The sequence below is a fragment of the Typha latifolia genome, chromosome 11 (genome assembly GCF_019914945.1).
Source record: "Typha latifolia isolate L0001 chromosome 11, TyphaL0001v2, whole genome shotgun sequence".
In the NCBI taxonomy this organism is placed as follows: Eukaryota; Viridiplantae; Streptophyta; class Magnoliopsida; order Poales; family Typhaceae; genus Typha; species Typha latifolia.
The window spans coordinates 8,077,513-8,094,247 of NC_133096.1; the positions used below are offsets into that span (position 1 = coordinate 8,077,513).

A 16,735-nucleotide genomic window follows, 5' to 3' on the forward strand; every position below is an offset into this window, starting at 1 on the left:
TTAATATGTTACTAAATATATTACAGCCACGCTACATTTAGTACTGGCGATAAGAAATTAATAATTTTGATAGAGTTTATTCGGAATAACCCCTTCATTACTCCACCCATAAGAATAAGTCCTTAGCCCAAGTAACAAACACGTGCTTACTTGTAATGGCCACTATTGTGATTCCATTACCGGAGACGGCCGTATGGCCCACGGTACAACTCCACACATCATACGCCACGTTCCCCTATTCCTCTCCTCTACTTTACCGTACTCACACGTGTGAATCCGGAAAGTTCACGTTCTCCCCCTAAGGGCGCGAGGATTCCCTCCGACCTTCTCCCGACCCCTTCCAGAACCTTCCACGTGTCCCATCCCAACCCCGATAAAACCCTCCCCTTATCCCTTCCTCTCGCCACTCTTCTTCTTGCATTGCCTCGTCTCCTCCTCCACCTCGAAAATTAGGGTTAGGTTATTGCGCCAATGGCGTCCTCCTCTGCCCAAATTCATGTCCTCGGCTCTGCCGCGGCCTTCCCCTCCTCCAAGAAGAAGCCGTCCTCCACCATCTCCTCCTCGAGCTCCCTCTTCTTCGGCACTCGCCGACGCAATCCCATCGCCGGGGCCTCCATACGCCGAAGGTCTACGGCGCCCCTCCGAGTAGTGTGCGAGAAGGTGGTCGGAATCGACCTCGGGACCACCAATTCAGCCGTCGCGGCGATGGAAGGCGGTAAGCCGACAATCGTTACCAACGCCGAGGGGCAGCGGACAACGCCGTCGGTGGTGGCCTACACAAAGAACGGCGACCGACTGGTGGGGCAGATTGCAAAGCGGCAGGCGGTGGTGAACCCCGAGAACACCTTCTTCTCCGTGAAGCGGTTCATCGGGAGGAAGATGTCAGAGGTCGACGAGGAGTCGAAGCAGGTGTCTTATAGGGTTGTTAGAGATGAGAATGGGAACGTGAAGCTTGAGTGCCCCGCCATTGGGAAGCAGTTTGCAGCTGAGGAGATCTCGGCCCAGGTCTTTCTTTTTCTCTGAATGCGTTTTGCTCTTTTTCTTGTTCTCTAGCAGTATAATTTTCCGTACCGATAGTTAAAAGTGTTGACTTTATTATGACATTTTATCATGACTTCTTATTGAATGTCCGTTTTCAATTAATGCATAGTGAATGATCATTTGAACTTTATTAGGTTAGGGAATTCACAGGGAAATGCGTCTTTGATGTTGCATTTTATTATTTTTAATATTGACCATCAGCATTGAAGATGTCATCAAATTTCAGGTATTGAGAAAGCTAGTGGACGATGCGTCTAAATTTTTAAATGAGAAGGTCACTAAAGCAGTGGTAACAGTCCCTGCATACTTTAATGACTCTCAAAGAACTGCAACTAAAGATGCTGGTCGTATTGCCGGATTGGAAGTTCTTCGGATTATAAATGAACCAACCGCCGCATCATTGGCCTATGGATTTGAAAGGAAGAACAATGAAACAATTCTGGTGTTTGACTTGGGAGGTGGTACCTTTGATGTTTCAGGTATTACCTCTTGTTGAAGTTTAAATCTGCCATTGTTATCTTTCTTTTTATCTTTTGAGTTTTTTGTGAGTTTTTTGTACAAATATCTACTAGTTAACCACATTAACTGCACATATGAAGTATCCATAGACTGGTTTCTAGATTTGCAAATGTCAAACCATTATCCCTGCATTGCCTCCCCCATTAAATAGAAGTAAAAGCTTTGATATAAGCAGTTCTTTCTTTTATAGATTGATAGTCTGACAATAGTACTAGCATATTTAATGATTTTAGGTATTATTATACTGGAGTATTATTATATTGCACGAGTTCTCATAACTGAAGTATTTTAATAGACAAAAAAGTAACATGGAAGAACAGTTGGTTCAACAGAAAAAATTGTGCTCACTTTATTGGATAGTGCAATTTCAGTTTTTCAGTCATTACTTCTACTTGTTCCTTTTAGTAATGATTGCCATGACATTATGATGCAGTTCTTGAGGTTGGAGATGGAGTGTTTGAGGTTCTCTCTACATCTGGCGACACACATCTTGGTGGTGATGATTTTGACAAGGTTGGTTAGTTTCCTTTTTGCATGTTACAATACAGAAGATCTTGTTGCAGTAATTAGACACCTATGCTTGTTCATGACCATCTGCTGCATCTTTGCAAGCTTTGAGTTATGCAGATGGTGTTTGGTATGGAACTATTGCCACATATTTTTGTGCTTGAACAAATCAACCTTTAACATGCCTCAGAACACCATCAATTTACTGATATCTTATCACTCCTCATCATAAACAGAGAGTCGTAGACTGGCTCGCTTCCAGCTTTAAGAGAGATGAGGGCATTGATCTTCTGAAGGATAAACAAGCCCTTCAGCGTCTCACTGAATCAGCAGAGAAGGCCAAAATGGAATTATCAACCTTGACACAGACAAACATTAGGTTAGCTTAATCCATTCTGCTTTTCTCTAAATGACACTATGTTGCACTTTCTGCGGCTTCTTTTCTCAACCCATCCTAATTGCTTTTTTGCAGCTTACCATTTATTACTGCAACTGCGGATGGTCCCAAGCATATTGAAACAACCATTACAAGGGCCAAATTTGAGGAGTTGTGCTCTGACCTTCTTGACAGGTATAAAATTATCTTTTGTCGTACTGGTGCTATACAAGTTGAAAGAAACAGTTCGTGTTCTATAGTATGATAATTTATGACTTCCCTTGTGAAGTATTGCATTGTTTGAAATTACGTTCCACTTTTCAAGATGATGTTGCTAATCTTCTATATGATGCTTGATCCTCTGATTAGAGTCCATGTCTCAGCAAATTTCTTATCTATAATTTATGTGATCTGTGCGAGACAATGTTTAACCTATGTTACAGTCAGACTTGTTCACGTTATTTGGATGTCTCCGTTGCTTATTTGCTTTTGATCTCAACTAGGCTCCGTACTCCTGTGGATAATGCCCTGAGAGATGCAAAACTGTCATTCAAGGATATAGATGAGATTATTCTTGTGGGTGGATCTACTCGAATTCCAGCTGTTCAGGAACTAGTGAAGAAATTGACTGGAAAAGATCCGAATGTCACTGTCAACCCTGATGAGGTTGTTGCTCTTGGGGCAGCTGTTCAGGTCAGTTGTTGAAATATTCATCTTCATCTCTCATGCTAACGCATTGTATTACTAGACCATTGCTGAAAGGTTCTTTTTGTAGTCGATTCTTCTCTTGAGGGAAGGTTGGAAAATGAGATAAACAATAAAAAGACAATGCCCTAATCTTAATTTTGTGGTCCAGTGGCAATTTATGTAAAGGCCTATGCTACAGTTGGCTGCATTGTGGAACCACCATCCAATGCACCTTTCATAGGGCACTGCTTCTCTGGCACTTTTTTATCTACAACCTTACATTAATTTGAATTCTAGAAGCTCAGTGCAACTTATTTTAAGAGCATGACTCTATTTAGCTTTGACCTTTTATTATACTCTCGGATAATTTATTCTGTGTAATTTCTAACACCAGGCAGGAGTTCTGGCTGGAGATGTGAGTGATATTGTTCTTCTCGATGTTGCTCCACTATCTATTGGTTTGGAGACATTGGGTGGGGTGATGACAAAGATTATTCCTAGGAACACAACATTGCCCACCTCGAAATCAGAAGTCTTCTCTACAGCAGCAGATGGGCAGACAAGCGTAGAGATTAATGTTCTTCAGGGTGAAAGAGAGTTTGTCAGGGACAACAAATCTCTTGGAAGTTTCCGACTTGATGGGATTCCTCCGGCTCCACGTGGTGTCCCGCAGATTGAAGTCAAGTTTGATATAGATGCTAATGGTATTCTCTCTGTTACTGCTGTCGACAAGGGCACCGGAAAGAAGCAAGACATTACCATTACTGGGGCTAGCACCTTGCCTAGTGATGAGGTACATTATACAACTACTACTTGAAAGCCATATTGATTTTAATGATTACGCACTACGAGAGGCTGTCTTGTAATGTGTATGTATCTGGCATCTAGTACATCACATGTTTACTAGGCAATCTTTGGTAGGCTGTGGTTGTCCATATTACACATTACTAGAAAGTAGAAACAGATATATGCCTTGCATTTTGTCACTGGAGAAAATTAGTAGACCCATTTACCTCATGATGTCCTCTTATATGTTATCTAGTATATCATATTTTTACTATGCAATCTTTGGTAGAAACAGATATTTGCCTTGCATTTTGTTACTGGAGAAAATTATTAGACCCATTTACCTTTTATGATGTTCCCTTGTATGCTCTCCCCTAGCAATCAGATCATGTGTTAATGAAAATTCTTGCATATATATGCACTCATGGTAAGTAACACTGGGAATCTAATGCAAATAGTTTGGCCAGTATATGCTTATTTCTATACCATGACCATTTATATTAGTATATCCACTTACTTTAGGGTTCTAAATATTTACAAAACTAATATTTATTTGTGATTGTTCAGGTGGAGAAAATGGTGAAAGAGGCTGAGAAGTTTGCTAAGGAGGACAAGGAGAAGAGAGATGCCATTGACACTAAGAACCAGGCAGAGTCTGTGGTCTACCAGACCGAAAAGCAATTGAAGGAGCTTGGAGAGAAAGTCCCTGCTGCTGTCAAAGAGAAGGTAGAGGCAAAGCTCAACGAGCTTAAAGATGCAATCGCTGGTGGATCAACACAAATCATGAAGGATTCCATGGCTGCATTAAACCAGGAGGTGATGCAGCTTGGCCAATCCCTCTACAACCAGCCTGGTGGTGCTGGAGCCGGGCCTGGGCCTGCACCTGGTGCTGATGCCGGCCCTGCTGACTCAACTGGCAAGGGACCTGACAATGGAGATGTAATCGATGCAGATTTCACCGATACAAAATGAGGCTGACCCATCTGAGGGGAGGAGAATCTGGTAATTAGATATCTTCCGACAAAAGAGTAATTGTTTCCACAAAATATGCAGGATATGGGAATGGTGAATCAGGGCTTCACAGCATGAGCTAGCTAATTTTTCACCTATCCTTATCCGTTGTGGAGTTTTGAGATGAGAAATATTCGTAGGAAGGCTAGGAGATGTTTCACAATGTAATGATGTTTTATCAGAGGAGACTTTCTGTTGTAAAAAAATGCTACAATCATCTATTAAAGACCTTTCTATTGGAAAGGTCTTATTTTGGGTCTTTTGTTAATATTTGTGCAGTTGATTTCTAGTTCTTGCATTGCTGGTGCATTTGCCTCTCACTATAGCATTGCATTTTAACCACCCTCTTTTAAATGATACAAGCATTTGAGCTCGAAGTTTACGATAATTGCATTGTTATCCATGTCAGGTAATTAATTCGACGAACAGGATTTGCCTAATTTGCTAGTGAAGTAAATTGTAGAGCTAATTGTCATTATTTTCAGTAGTAATTCAACAAAGTCGGTTACTAAACTCGTAACTTTCTTCAGATATTAATGTTAAGAAAGTAAAACAAAAACAAATACAAAAAAATTATCCAGGACAGCAAGCTCTACACAACACAGCACATGGCAGAACACAACCAAGGACACACAATGAACCAGCAAAACTAAAAATAACACTCACTATAGTTAATCGAATTTTGTCAGTACAGAGAGATAGCAGCATCACTGTAATGTATACGTATAGAAGCTGACACATCTTGCTGATAAGTTGAACAGACCAAAATGGGCGAGTCAAGGAGATCATTGACCATGTATGATATGTATATAATTCAGAAATAATGTCTTCCCAAGAGGTGCATCAAGATACTGAGAGAAGTGCTTGGTTGAATGTCTCACTAGGTGGCTGTCCGCTAACTGAGTCGTCTACCGTCAGGCCATGTGCCCCAAAACAGAAAGATCGATTTGTTATCTTACTGCCATTAAAAAGACCTGGCCTGCGTTGTACATCCTGCGTCATGCCATTTTTGTTCATTGATGGATTAGAAGATGAAGCAATACCGGTGGTCTCATTATCTAAACAAATGCCTTTCTGTTTACCAGATGGGGGTGATGACATTGATGACCTTGAGAAAGGACTAGTTGGAGATTGTTTTAGAGTGGCAGCAAATTTCTCCGTTGCTGATGGGCTTGGCATGGAACTTTTGGGGCCAAGAGTTCGTCTGTTGCTAAGGATTGAAGTTGCCATGGAGAACTGCTGTCTGAGAGGAGTAGGAGCTTCCATGCATTGACTCCATTTCTTGAATGAATCCAATGAGTCATCATCTTCTCCAAGTTTCTTTGGTGTCTCATACTTCTTGACCTTTCGATGAGACCACGATAATAGGATCTTGAAATGCTTAGAGACATTCCGGGCAGAACGTTGTTTCTTATTCGACAATTCAGACTTTCCACCAGTTGGGCTAAAGTTGGCAAGCTCGCTCATGCTAGAACTTGAGCATGAGCTGAGTCTTCCACCAACGTCAGATGCCTCAATACCGGTATACAAAAATATCTCTGCATCAGATATCGTAAAGGAAGTACCTGGGCTGTTGCCAATTCCTTGCATCTTTAGGTGGGAGGCTATGGCTGACCTTGCAATGTGATCCTTCGATTTTGAGACTCCCCCAGCAGAAATTAACTGTTTAATCAATATTTCAGATGATGCCGATCGTGGGTGTTGCCGGAGTAGATCCAACGGAGTCATTCCATCAGCATCTCGAATGTTGACATTGATTGATCGTGCAGACATCAAGAGCTCAACAAGGTCAGAGTGCACATTACCTATCACAGCCATGTGAAGGACGGTTCTTCCATCATGATTTCTTGCATTGATTATGTTTTGGATATCAACAGCTGTTCCAGAGGTCAGTTGCTTCATAAAATCCAATTGGCGATCCAGCCTCCGAAAGCCAGGAGTTCTGAAACCTGTCACTGCCATATGAAGAAAAGTATCTCCAGCATTGTTCGTGGCTGCTTCCAATGATGGAAATGCAGTAATTAAGGCCTCTATAACTGACAAATGTCCTTGAAAGGCAGCCACATGCAATGCTGTGTTGCTTTGATTATCTCTTGAACTGATGATATCGAAAGAAGCCACTAAATGCTTAACAACCTGCACAACCAATAAAAGAGGTTACTTCACAATTTGTACCATGCCAGATATCTCAAGATAAAATGATTTTTCTACTAAGCTCGCTAAAGTAGCTCAACATGAGAAAAACTTCTCAAAGCATAATAGGATAGATACGTTATCTCATAAAAATTGACAGAAAGCTAAAGCTAAAGCCATGGGAATACTCTCTCCAGAGAAGTATCAAACATGAAGTCTAGAAATTAGAATATTAGTCTCTGCAGTATGATCCACTACTTGCTAAATTAGCTTGCTCACTGAAGAATCTTAACCTACACTTTCGCAAAGCATTGTGCATGTCAATGCTGGAAAGCAAATAATTCCAGTCTAGATGAAAGTATAATGAACTTAAGTTTTCCGCTTTAAAGCACAGAATTAAACATTATTTCATCAATTTACTAGTCTGCCTTTTCTTTTACTTTATTTGACTAAAAGATAACGAGTCATCGGTTCACACCTGCATTGTCACATCAAATCTCACATTACGGGCTGAACTTCAGGATTTCTATTCGACCGCAGAAGAAGACTTTAGTCAAATATTAGTTCGTCTGAAGCATATTATACATTTATATCAGTTCCATTCCTCAGCATTTCTCATCATGTTCATAAGTAGATTAAAAATCAGTTTTCCTACTACTGAATTGCTTCTCTTCACATATGTAATAGGCAAGATAGATTTCTACATGAAACAGCAGCACATCGATAAGCAGAGTCTGCTGATCATGTTATCTAAAACTAATATTTTTTTATAGTGCTAGTGTGCTACTCATGAAAAAAGATAAAACGACAAGCTGACAACATTAGCAGAGCACTAGAGCAAACTCAAGACAAAATTTCCTATAACTAGAGCACTGCTCATAATTGTCAACCATAGAAGAAATCTCACCTCAACCTGCCCTTTGTCAGCGGCAGCATGCAAGATGGTAGATCCCTGAACATCCCTATAAGCCAAGATATCAGAGGTGCCATCAAGAAGCTCTTTCAAGATCTCCAAATTCCCTCCTCTAGAAGCAGCATGAACAGCCCTGTTCACCATTTCCCACCTAAAAACTGAAACACTACGACCTGACACAGCTACCTGCTCTTCTCTTCCACCTCCAGTCGAACACCTTGGTGACACAGCGAAATCCAGCAGAAGCCTGAAAACATCGGAGTTCTTGCTCCTTGCCGCGGCATAGAGGATATCAGTGACGCCATATTCCCCCTCTCCGAAAACTAGCAGTGGGTCTCTATCAAGTAGCCCCTGCACAAAGCCAATATCCCCTGCGGCGGCTGCAGTGTAAAGCAGCCACCCGCCATAGCCGGCTCGAATCAGTGTGTTCCTCCCGTTCTTCGATTCACACTCAAGGAGGAGGCTCCGGGCAACAATTGCCCGGCATTTAGAGGCGTCAACTAAGCGGGCATCGTCGTCCCAGACAGTCTCAAGCCGGCGGATCCGGCGAAGGGATGTGAGCTTGATGAGGAGATTGGTGTCAAGATGGAGGAGCTCCCGGACAAGGTCATAGTGGCCATTAGCCGCCGCCCAGTCGATGGGCGAGGCGTACCACCACTGGTCCCCGGTGCTCTCCCACCGGAGAGGGAGGAAGTAGGATTGTGCCATTGGAAAGACCAAATTAAGAAGAGGTGAGGGTAAGAAAGGAGGGGCTGTCTAGAGCTTACATTGAGAACGACCCATTTGAGACAGCATCAAGAAGCAAGAAATTGAGAAGAACCCCCAATATATACAACAACTAAACTGGAAAACAGAGCACTACCCATATGATCTAAGAGCAAGAAATTCCAGAAGCACACAAGGTAGCTAGCAGTGAGATTAAGTAAAGAAGAGGGGCAAAAAGGAAAACAAAGAGAAGAAAAAGATATCAACCACCAAAGCAGTAAAGTGCAGAGAGATTAGTTCACGAGGAGGAGAAGATATGCATGACCATGACCCATGTGAGCTCAAAGCAAATTTAGTGACTTTAACTAGTAGGAAGCTTCAACCTTGAGGTGATAACACTACTTACGCAAACTTAGTAAAGAATTTTTGGGAAGAAGAAGAAAAGGTTACCAGAAGTTAAAACAAAAAGTTAAGAGACAAACCTCAAGATAAGATCTAGGATACTCTACAAGATCCAGCAAAAGTAAACACTCTAAAGAATGGAGCTGGTCAAGGAGGATGGAGAGTTATGACGGAAGTAAAGTATCTTATGTCTTATGGGGTCACCAAGAAAAGAGAAGGTATTAATGGAAGAAAAGCTCAAAGTGGAGACGACCAAGTATATATTATAAATATATATAAAGTAGTGTTTTTCTTACATCATATATTGTCCTCTTAACTTTATTAAAAACAATATTATATATAAATATTTTATTATTCAACTCGTATATTTTATTTTTATTTTATTACTTCAAATACCATTTATTTGATCTTAAATTTTGAGTTTCCTTTTTATTTTTAAATTAATCTTCGAAAAAAAAACTTAGCAACTGAGAATATTAAGGCTATTCTCTATCTATACTTCATTTAATTTATTTTTACTTAACTCATGCTAGTTCCAATGATAAATATCTATAGAATATGATGTGAATAATAATATATATTCTAAAATTTCATTTATTTTATTGCACCAAAATAGTCTTAAATATCATTAACTTACACAAATCTACTCATAAAAGGAAAAAAACACAAGATAATTCTCTCATACATTGTCCAGAAAATTAGAACTTTGTAGTGAAAACTAGTCTTATTTTATAGGTAATCAATTTAGATGCACATTTGACTGGGCATGAACATCCAAATGGTATGTGAGGTGCAAAATTTAGCAGCTTCATCATCCACTGGATCTTGTGAGCCCTAATTTGGAGCTTGAGGAGATATGATTGAGATGGTTGAGCAAAGGAGAGGGAAGAAGAGAGATAGAAACTTGTAAGAGATAACAGATTGAATCCATTCAAAATATGTGGAGAAGATTACAATGAGGTCCAAGTCTTAAAAAATTATCAATTCTGCAAGGCTGAGACAAAATAAAAGCTAAACACTCTAATGGCTGATCTCTTGTTAGTATCCTTTTCTTGGACTTTTCATCATGTTCCTAAAAAATGAAGATATATTTTCTTTGAGTCGCTGGCTTTATCGTATGTTATGGATGGAGGATCTAATTTTCTCGAATCTTACGATTTAAGAAACACGAGATGTATGTAGTCTTATCCGCATCAGCTAAATTTTTGAATAAGCGAGCATTATTTGATTATTTATTGTGACTAAAATAAATGAATTTGGGGGGAAGGTGGTTAGCATCATCCATCATAATCCCTACACATGCCTTTTTCACAGACTTTCATGTACTGATGCATGTTATTATTGGTTCCTCCCTGGCTTTAGCATGCTCTTCTAGTAGCTTTACAGGTGCATGCCTAACTTTAGGAACTTCCAGTAGGGTTGTATGATTATATTAAGATGCTCCTACTTAAGAGCAACTTAAGATCTAATTAAAGCACATAACATTTCTCAAGCCACACTACTCTTGCTTGCAAGAACCTTCTTGTTTTCATTGAAATCACCCACCAAAAGGAATGAAGATCCATGGTTTTCGCTTACAAATTCTGTGCCCAAACAGAATAATTAATTAGTGGGTTTCCTACAAGTATTTTAAGTCAATCAATGCTAATTTTGTTTCTATACTATTTGAGCTCCAGGAGGAGGGATTTATATAATTTAATTGCATTAAATATATTTTTTAATTTATAATAACCGACTCTAGTGTGCACTGCTTTGAAGTGAATCTAATAACAGGCAATTTCAATAGGGAAATGGGAAGCAGAAGCCAAAGAAATAGTAGAGACATTTTTTTGTCTTAATTTTTCTTCCCTTTCTACTCTTTGTAACTTGATTATATTGTCTTAATTAAATCTTAATTGTGGTCTAATCCCTATTTTATCTCTCAAATATATATATATAATAGTGAGCCCCATAGGATCCAACTTTAAGCCAAGGCCAAGCTTTTATGGTTGTGCAGAGAATCATTTGATACAGCACCTAACAAGTAAAACCACATGTCCATGGCTGTCAAGTGTCAGTCTACCTCTCAGGCTCTCAGACTCAAGAGAGATAAAAGAGGTAGATGTGGACTTTGTTGTGGGCCTGCCTCTCTTAAAAAGAACCATCTAAAACAGTAGCAGTCCCAGATGTCTTTGGATTCGAATTGGAGTTTTTTTTATATTAACATAGCATCTCTTTGCCAGGCCAATAGGCCATCCATTCTAAAATGTGCTAATGTTTTGTATATATATATATCTATCTCATGACTTTTTCTTTTATTTAATACTATTTTAATGAAAAAATATATGTTTACTAGCAAGTTAATACTATTTATATTTTCAGATCTCTATCTCCTCCAGTGGGGAAGAGAAACGTAGTTAGGTAGATAATGTCCAGTGAACTGGAGGGATTTAAAAAAAAAAAGTTACACTTAGCTTCTCTTAAATTATCGTAGTTTTTCACATATGTAGACTCCCTTAGCTAAGAAAAAATTATAATCATACGAATTCTCTGAATTAAATTTTTTCTTAGATCAGCGAGGATCTAAGTTTTGGAGGCGATTACCTGCTGCCTCGTAGAGAAACACTGAATTATTAAGCTGACTTTAAAGTTGCTTAAACTTCAACAAAATTTGCTTCATTCCACCTCATTCCACATGTACTTCGCTACCTCATTTTCTTCTTTCCAATTCATTCACCTCTGTAACACCTTCCTCGACACCTCACTGTGACACTTATTATTTTCCTCTTCTACAAGGGAAAGAAACCTAAAGATATAAATATTCTCCCATGAGTTTGTTTCTGCTTCTCCATCTAAAATTTTCACATTACTACAGTAGGGTCAGCAAAGATATCACACCTCAGATTGTATAAAGACTAACTCAACAACACCTTTCCTGCCATACAATTTATTCGAATTCAGAGCATAATCCAAAGATTTTGAGATCTTAATCTTCTACATGTCACTGCAATTCGATTTAAGGAAAGAAACAACAGGTAAAAGGGAAGAACTTGCTGCAGCTTTATAATCAGTTCTTGGCCCTGACGGCATTATTTTCCTTGATCCTTGCACGATTATCTAACTTAACAAAGCGTTTGAGATCATCGAAAGGAAGACTCTCCGTTTCCTTCCTCCTCAATTCACTTAAAGGAAGACGCTTGTCCAGCAGATGCCACAGCCAGTCAGGGTAGTCAGAGTCCTGCAATATCTTTGGATCTGCACCGTCCTTGAGGATATTTGCTCCAAATACTGTGGTGCTCTTCAATTCTTTGTCGAGTATAGAAGCTTTAGGAGCATCACCACCTGCACCACCTTTGGGACCCTTCTTTCCCTTGCCACTGGCAACTGCAAACTCTCTCCTACCCACCAACCAAGCAGCCTTGTTTATTAAACTTTTATGCTTCAATATTCCTGTGGAGTTCATTGCTATATTCTCCGTTGTTTATGTCAATGTCACTGCATTGGAAATATATTAGAAAGAAGAAGCTAATTCAGATATATATATATATATACATAATCCACAGTATTTGAAGTACTGCAAAGGCAACAGTATTATCCACCAATTTCATTTAAAGATGATCTCATAAAGATAGACTACTTATTTTGTACAAAAGAAAAACACTATAAAAAGAAAAGAACAGTAAATAATAATTGGTTCCATCTGCATGACATAGAGATTGATCTCTACAAGTGTTGAATGTCAACCAGGAAAAGCTCAATAGAGATGATCTCCAAAAGTCCAGAGCCTTCAACCAGACAATCTCAGCAGTTTGCGAAAGTTGCATCTTCGATCAGGGACATGCAACTTAATTACTGAAAAAGGGGTCTGTCAAACAAAGATAAGATTTCTTACACTATTTGTCGAACCAAAAACAAGTCACGGTTTATGTATCTTTGTCAAAGCCCGTGGACTCAGAAAGTTGAAACTGTCAAACATAAAAGCATCTTTCCATCTCCAAGCGCAACAGCAAATCGCTCCCTCAACTCTGCCACACCAGTGCAGTAGTTTACTCTATGACACAAATTACGTATTAAATAAATCCTACATCAGATCCATTTTCTCCAATTTACCATGTAACCCATCATCTTAAGCGCAAATTAGGAGCATGTCGGTGATCATACTGTAAAGCAACCCACTCAAAGGAACCCAGAGCAGATTTTCAATCCTTTCCAAGTTTCTGAAGTGATTTATCAACAAAGTGTTACGGTAGTAGATAGTTACCAACTAACCACCTGGACATGTTATTATAGTGGGTTCTTTTATACTTGCAACTATAGTAGTAGGAGGTAATGGGTAGTTAATTTGTTGAAGTGTTGTTATTATTCTCTAAAAATGTGGGGTCTTAGTTGTAACTAATGAGTCCTTGTATATATTGGTTAAAAACATGAATGGAAGGTGACTAATGCTGGTAATTGTTAATTAGGAGGGTAATAAAGTGGGTATGATCAATTAGATCACAAATCCATATTTGAACACATTCGAGTAACACCTCTGGTTCTCATTTTGTTGCTTTCCAGAGAAAGAGATCGTCTCCAGTGACTCTAAACCTCTTAATCACGTAAAATTGAAGAAAATAATAATGCATCAATCAAAAGGTATAGAATTAGGCATTGAAACCCTAGTGGACCAGTAAAGAACAGATATAAGAGGGGCAAAGCTAGTAGAAGTAGGATCTTAGATTGGAACCCTGATTTAGAAGAGGGCAGCAGTAGAGTAATTGAGAGGTCAGACCTGAGAAGGTGCCGGTGATCACATTTGGTTCCCTCAGGGCAACGCGAAGGGGACTTCGGCTTCAAGCGGCCATGAGAAGACTTAATGGTTCGCCTTTTTTTTTTATAATACAAGCGAGGATTAGATTAAGAGGAGGGGTTCAAATTACTTTCCAAAACTGTTAATTTTAATTCAATCTATTTCCCAAAGGTGGCAAAATCTACAGTGATTTAATGAATTCTAGCTCTTTTGGTCTCATGTGTTTTAAGATACAAAAATTATAGTGTTAAATGAGAAATCAATATACATAAAAGTCTTATATCTTCCCTCTTTTCTTTTAACTAAAATTTAAGAGAATGTGTTTTTGACACTCACTTAATTGAAGTGAATGTCAAGATCCTGCATGCGAAATTGTGAACCCATACCAGCCATTCAAAAGGATACTTAAATGGGTTCTATGAATTAAAAACTAATTTATATATTACACTTTATAAGTATAGATGTAGATTTTCTATATGCATGTAGCCAAGCGGCTAGGGGTGAAAACAGATCAGATAAAGATTGGATATTGTTTAACTCACATCCGAATTCATATTTTTGGTCCGAATACAAATTCAAATATGAATATTTATGAATATTGAACGGATAACAAAAATTAAATATCATTTCACACAAATAATTTTCAGATACGTTCCGGAACTTAAACGGATACTTATTGGTCTTAAATAAATATAGATCAAATCTTAAATGAATTATAACATTTCTTTTGAACACAATTAACACAAAAAACTAAGAGTTTTACAAAAATAATTTCTTGCATGTCAAATACATATGAAATTAGCAAAATTAATCTCCACAAACAACATAGAATATATCATTAATAATAATATCAATATTCACAATCTAAATGAGCAAACTAAAAACAACAAAAAAAAAAAAAATTGGGTGTCTGATTTAGTAACCTGATTAAATTTGTTCAGTTGCACAGAGATATCATTCTTGATCAATATTTCAAGATCGGCTAAGATGTGCATAAAGAATGCGGGCAACAAAACAATTAGAAGAAAATAACAAATTCTAAATAATATAACAATATTAACAGAATTACAAATTCTACTTACAAGGTTGATGAAGACGGAGACGCGATGGCGGCGAGCTCCAGGAGGGAGTGGGCGGAGCTTGGTGATGGCGGCGGAGCCTGGTGACGACGGAGAGGCGATGGCGGTGGAGCTTAGTGACGGCGAGCTCGAGGAGGGAGGGGGCGGATCTTGGTGACAGCGGAGAGCCAGAGAGGTGATGGCGGCGGAGGACTAAGATGGCAAAGGTCGGGTGGTGATTTTGGGATTTCAACGGTGGCTACATAGGGTTTTGGGTTTCGGTGATGGGTAACTAAAGGATTGAGGAGACAGGGAAGCTGGGTAGTGGATAGGGTTTAATTAATAACGGGCTAGATTTAGGCTTTTAGCGGGTAGGGTATGTAAAGTATATCATTTAAAAATTATTTGAGTAAATAGATATTCGATATTTATATTCGTATCAAAAAAAGCCTCTACAGTCTACACATCCATATTCATAATTTTCGAATAAAAAACCAAATTTATTTTTTTTTCAAAAAATTTATTCGTATTTAAATTCATATCCGAATTGAGTAAGAAATTTTAATGTCCGAATAAAATCTAATAGTGAGTTAGGTCAAAGTTAATTCAACTCACTTTCACCTCTACAAGCAGCCCTAAATGATTTGTAGACTCGGTGGTTAATTGATCTCCTATAATTATACAAGAATTTGATGTAAAAATTTATCTCTATCTTTTCTTTTTTTTAAAAGTCTATAGACTAAACATATCATTCATTTTAATATACCAATTATAACTTGATACAAAGGATGATAAAGAGAAATAGGACAGGAGCCTTAGAAGCAAACCCCACACTTGGTTATAGTATAGACTGAACAACATTTAACGCATGTATCATAACAAAAACTCAATCATAAATAAAGCAGAGAAGATAGAGCAAAACTCTAATAGCAAGTCTCTCGCTTGGCTAACCGGCAACAACACAGATAGAATAATATGAGTCTTTTATCTCTATCATAAAAGTTAAACCTCTCCTATTCATAAAGCTCTCTCTTTGCTAATAGTCTTGAAAAAAAAAAAACACCCCCATTTAGATTGAAACCAATTCATTTTTATTTGCCAACACTCTTAATTAGGTTCATGACACTGAATTATCCACCAAAAGAATCATAGGCAATATTTTTCTTCTTATTAAATATTTCTCCAAATATAAATGTGAAGCTAATTATGCTGTAGATTGGCCGGCTAAACCACTGCTTTTGTAATTAACGGGGCATACCGTATAACTACTCAAATACCTATATTATTGATCATGTAAAAGAATTATAACCAAATAGCACTGATTTAGATTATTGGGAGAAAAAAAAAAGAAGCTTTTCGTGCATATCAACAAACTTCTCTTCATTTCGTTTATGTATTTTGTGGTTAATTTGGCAAGAGGAATTGGATTGAACACAATTAAGCACCATTTAAGAGAGTTACAACAGAGAAGTATAAGGGAGCACAGTGAATAATTTCCCTCTCCAACCAGCTTCAGACTTTTTACTAGTCTGACATCTCAGTAAAATTCTCTCTTAAATGAGTACAAATCTTTTGGATCCATTAGAAAAATAATGTGACATTCCAGATGACTTCCATCTACTACATCATCCATGAAGAACTGAGTGAGACTCACTCTTACTACAGAACAGCCAAATCCAAAACAAAGTAGCAAAACATAAACAATCTAAAGAATACGTTCACTGGATAATAATATAATTTAATAAGACAATCACTTTAATCCAGGTTGAGTTTTATTAACTCATGGTCTCTAATTACCTCGTAAACAGAATTTTTGAGGGAATATAAAA

At 38.3% G+C, this 16,735-nt stretch overlaps 3 protein-coding genes across 6 annotated transcripts; 1 reads left to right on the forward strand and 2 right to left on the reverse strand.

The window, feature by feature from the left end:
- Positions 1-342: 342 nt before the first annotated feature.
- LOC140797466 (stromal 70 kDa heat shock-related protein, chloroplastic) lies at positions 343-5,195 on the forward strand. The gene is made up of 8 exons (XM_073150910.1): positions 343-1,005; positions 1,268-1,520; positions 1,994-2,073; positions 2,304-2,446; positions 2,540-2,638; positions 2,947-3,136; positions 3,525-3,923; positions 4,484-5,195. Exons 1-8 carry the CDS (start codon positions 472-474, stop codon positions 4,886-4,888), a joined length of 2,103 nt encoding a protein of 700 aa, XP_073007011.1. The 5' UTR covers positions 343-471; the 3' UTR covers positions 4,889-5,195.
- A 237-nt stretch (positions 5,196-5,432) lies between these two features.
- Positions 5,433-9,274, reverse strand: LOC140797660 (uncharacterized). Of its 2 annotated transcripts, XM_073151279.1 has the most exons (3): positions 7,968-9,274; positions 6,010-7,063; positions 5,752-5,920 (listed from the first exon to the last, which is right to left on the reverse strand). In XM_073151279.1, exons 1-3 carry the CDS (start codon positions 8,679-8,681, stop codon positions 5,892-5,894), a joined length of 1,797 nt encoding a protein of 598 aa, XP_073007380.1. In that variant the 5' UTR covers positions 8,682-9,274; the 3' UTR covers positions 5,752-5,891. The 2 variants fall into 2 exon arrangements, with proteins under 2 accessions (XP_073007379.1, XP_073007380.1); XM_073151278.1 differs by having other exon boundaries at positions 5,433-7,063.
- Positions 9,275-11,975: 2,701 nt separating this feature from the next.
- On the reverse strand, positions 11,976-15,216 carry LOC140797661 (large ribosomal subunit protein mL54). Of its 3 annotated transcripts, XR_012110697.1 has the most exons (3): positions 14,931-15,216; positions 12,952-13,084; positions 11,976-12,554 (listed from the first exon to the last, which is right to left on the reverse strand). XR_012110697.1 is itself a non-coding variant. In XM_073151280.1 (2 exons), the coding sequence occupies exon 2, from the start codon at positions 12,520-12,522 to the stop codon at positions 12,127-12,129; it is 396 nt and encodes a 131-aa protein (XP_073007381.1). In that variant the 5' UTR covers positions 12,523-12,554; positions 14,931-15,072; the 3' UTR covers positions 11,976-12,126. The 3 variants fall into 3 exon arrangements, 2 of the variants coding, with proteins under 2 accessions (XP_073007381.1, XP_073007382.1); XM_073151280.1 differs by lacking the exon at positions 12,952-13,084 and having other exon boundaries at positions 14,931-15,072; XM_073151281.1 differs by lacking the exon at positions 14,931-15,216.
- Between the last annotated feature and the right edge of the window lie 1,519 nt (positions 15,217-16,735).

Coding starts and splice junctions, on each gene's coding strand:
- LOC140797466 (XM_073150910.1), top strand. CDS start 472: ATGGCGTCCTCCTCTGCCCAAATTCATGTCCTCGGCTCTGCCGCGGCC. Junction 2,639..2,946: donor TGCTCTGACCTTCTTGACAG/GTATAAAATTAT, acceptor GATCTCAACTAG/GCTCCGTACTCCTGTGGATA. Junction 3,924..4,483: donor GCACCTTGCCTAGTGATGAG/GTACATTATACA, acceptor GTGATTGTTCAG/GTGGAGAAAATGGTGAAAGA.
- LOC140797660 (XM_073151278.1), bottom strand. CDS start 8,681: ATGGCACAATCCTACTTCCTCCCTCTCCGGTGGGAGAGCACCGGGGAC. Junction 7,064..7,967: donor CTGACAAAGGGCAGGTTGAG/GTGAGATTTCTT, acceptor TTGGTTGTGCAG/GTTGTTAAGCATTTAGTGGC.
- LOC140797661 (XM_073151280.1), bottom strand. CDS start 12,522: ATGAACTCCACAGGAATATTGAAGCATAAAAGTTTAATAAACAAGGCT.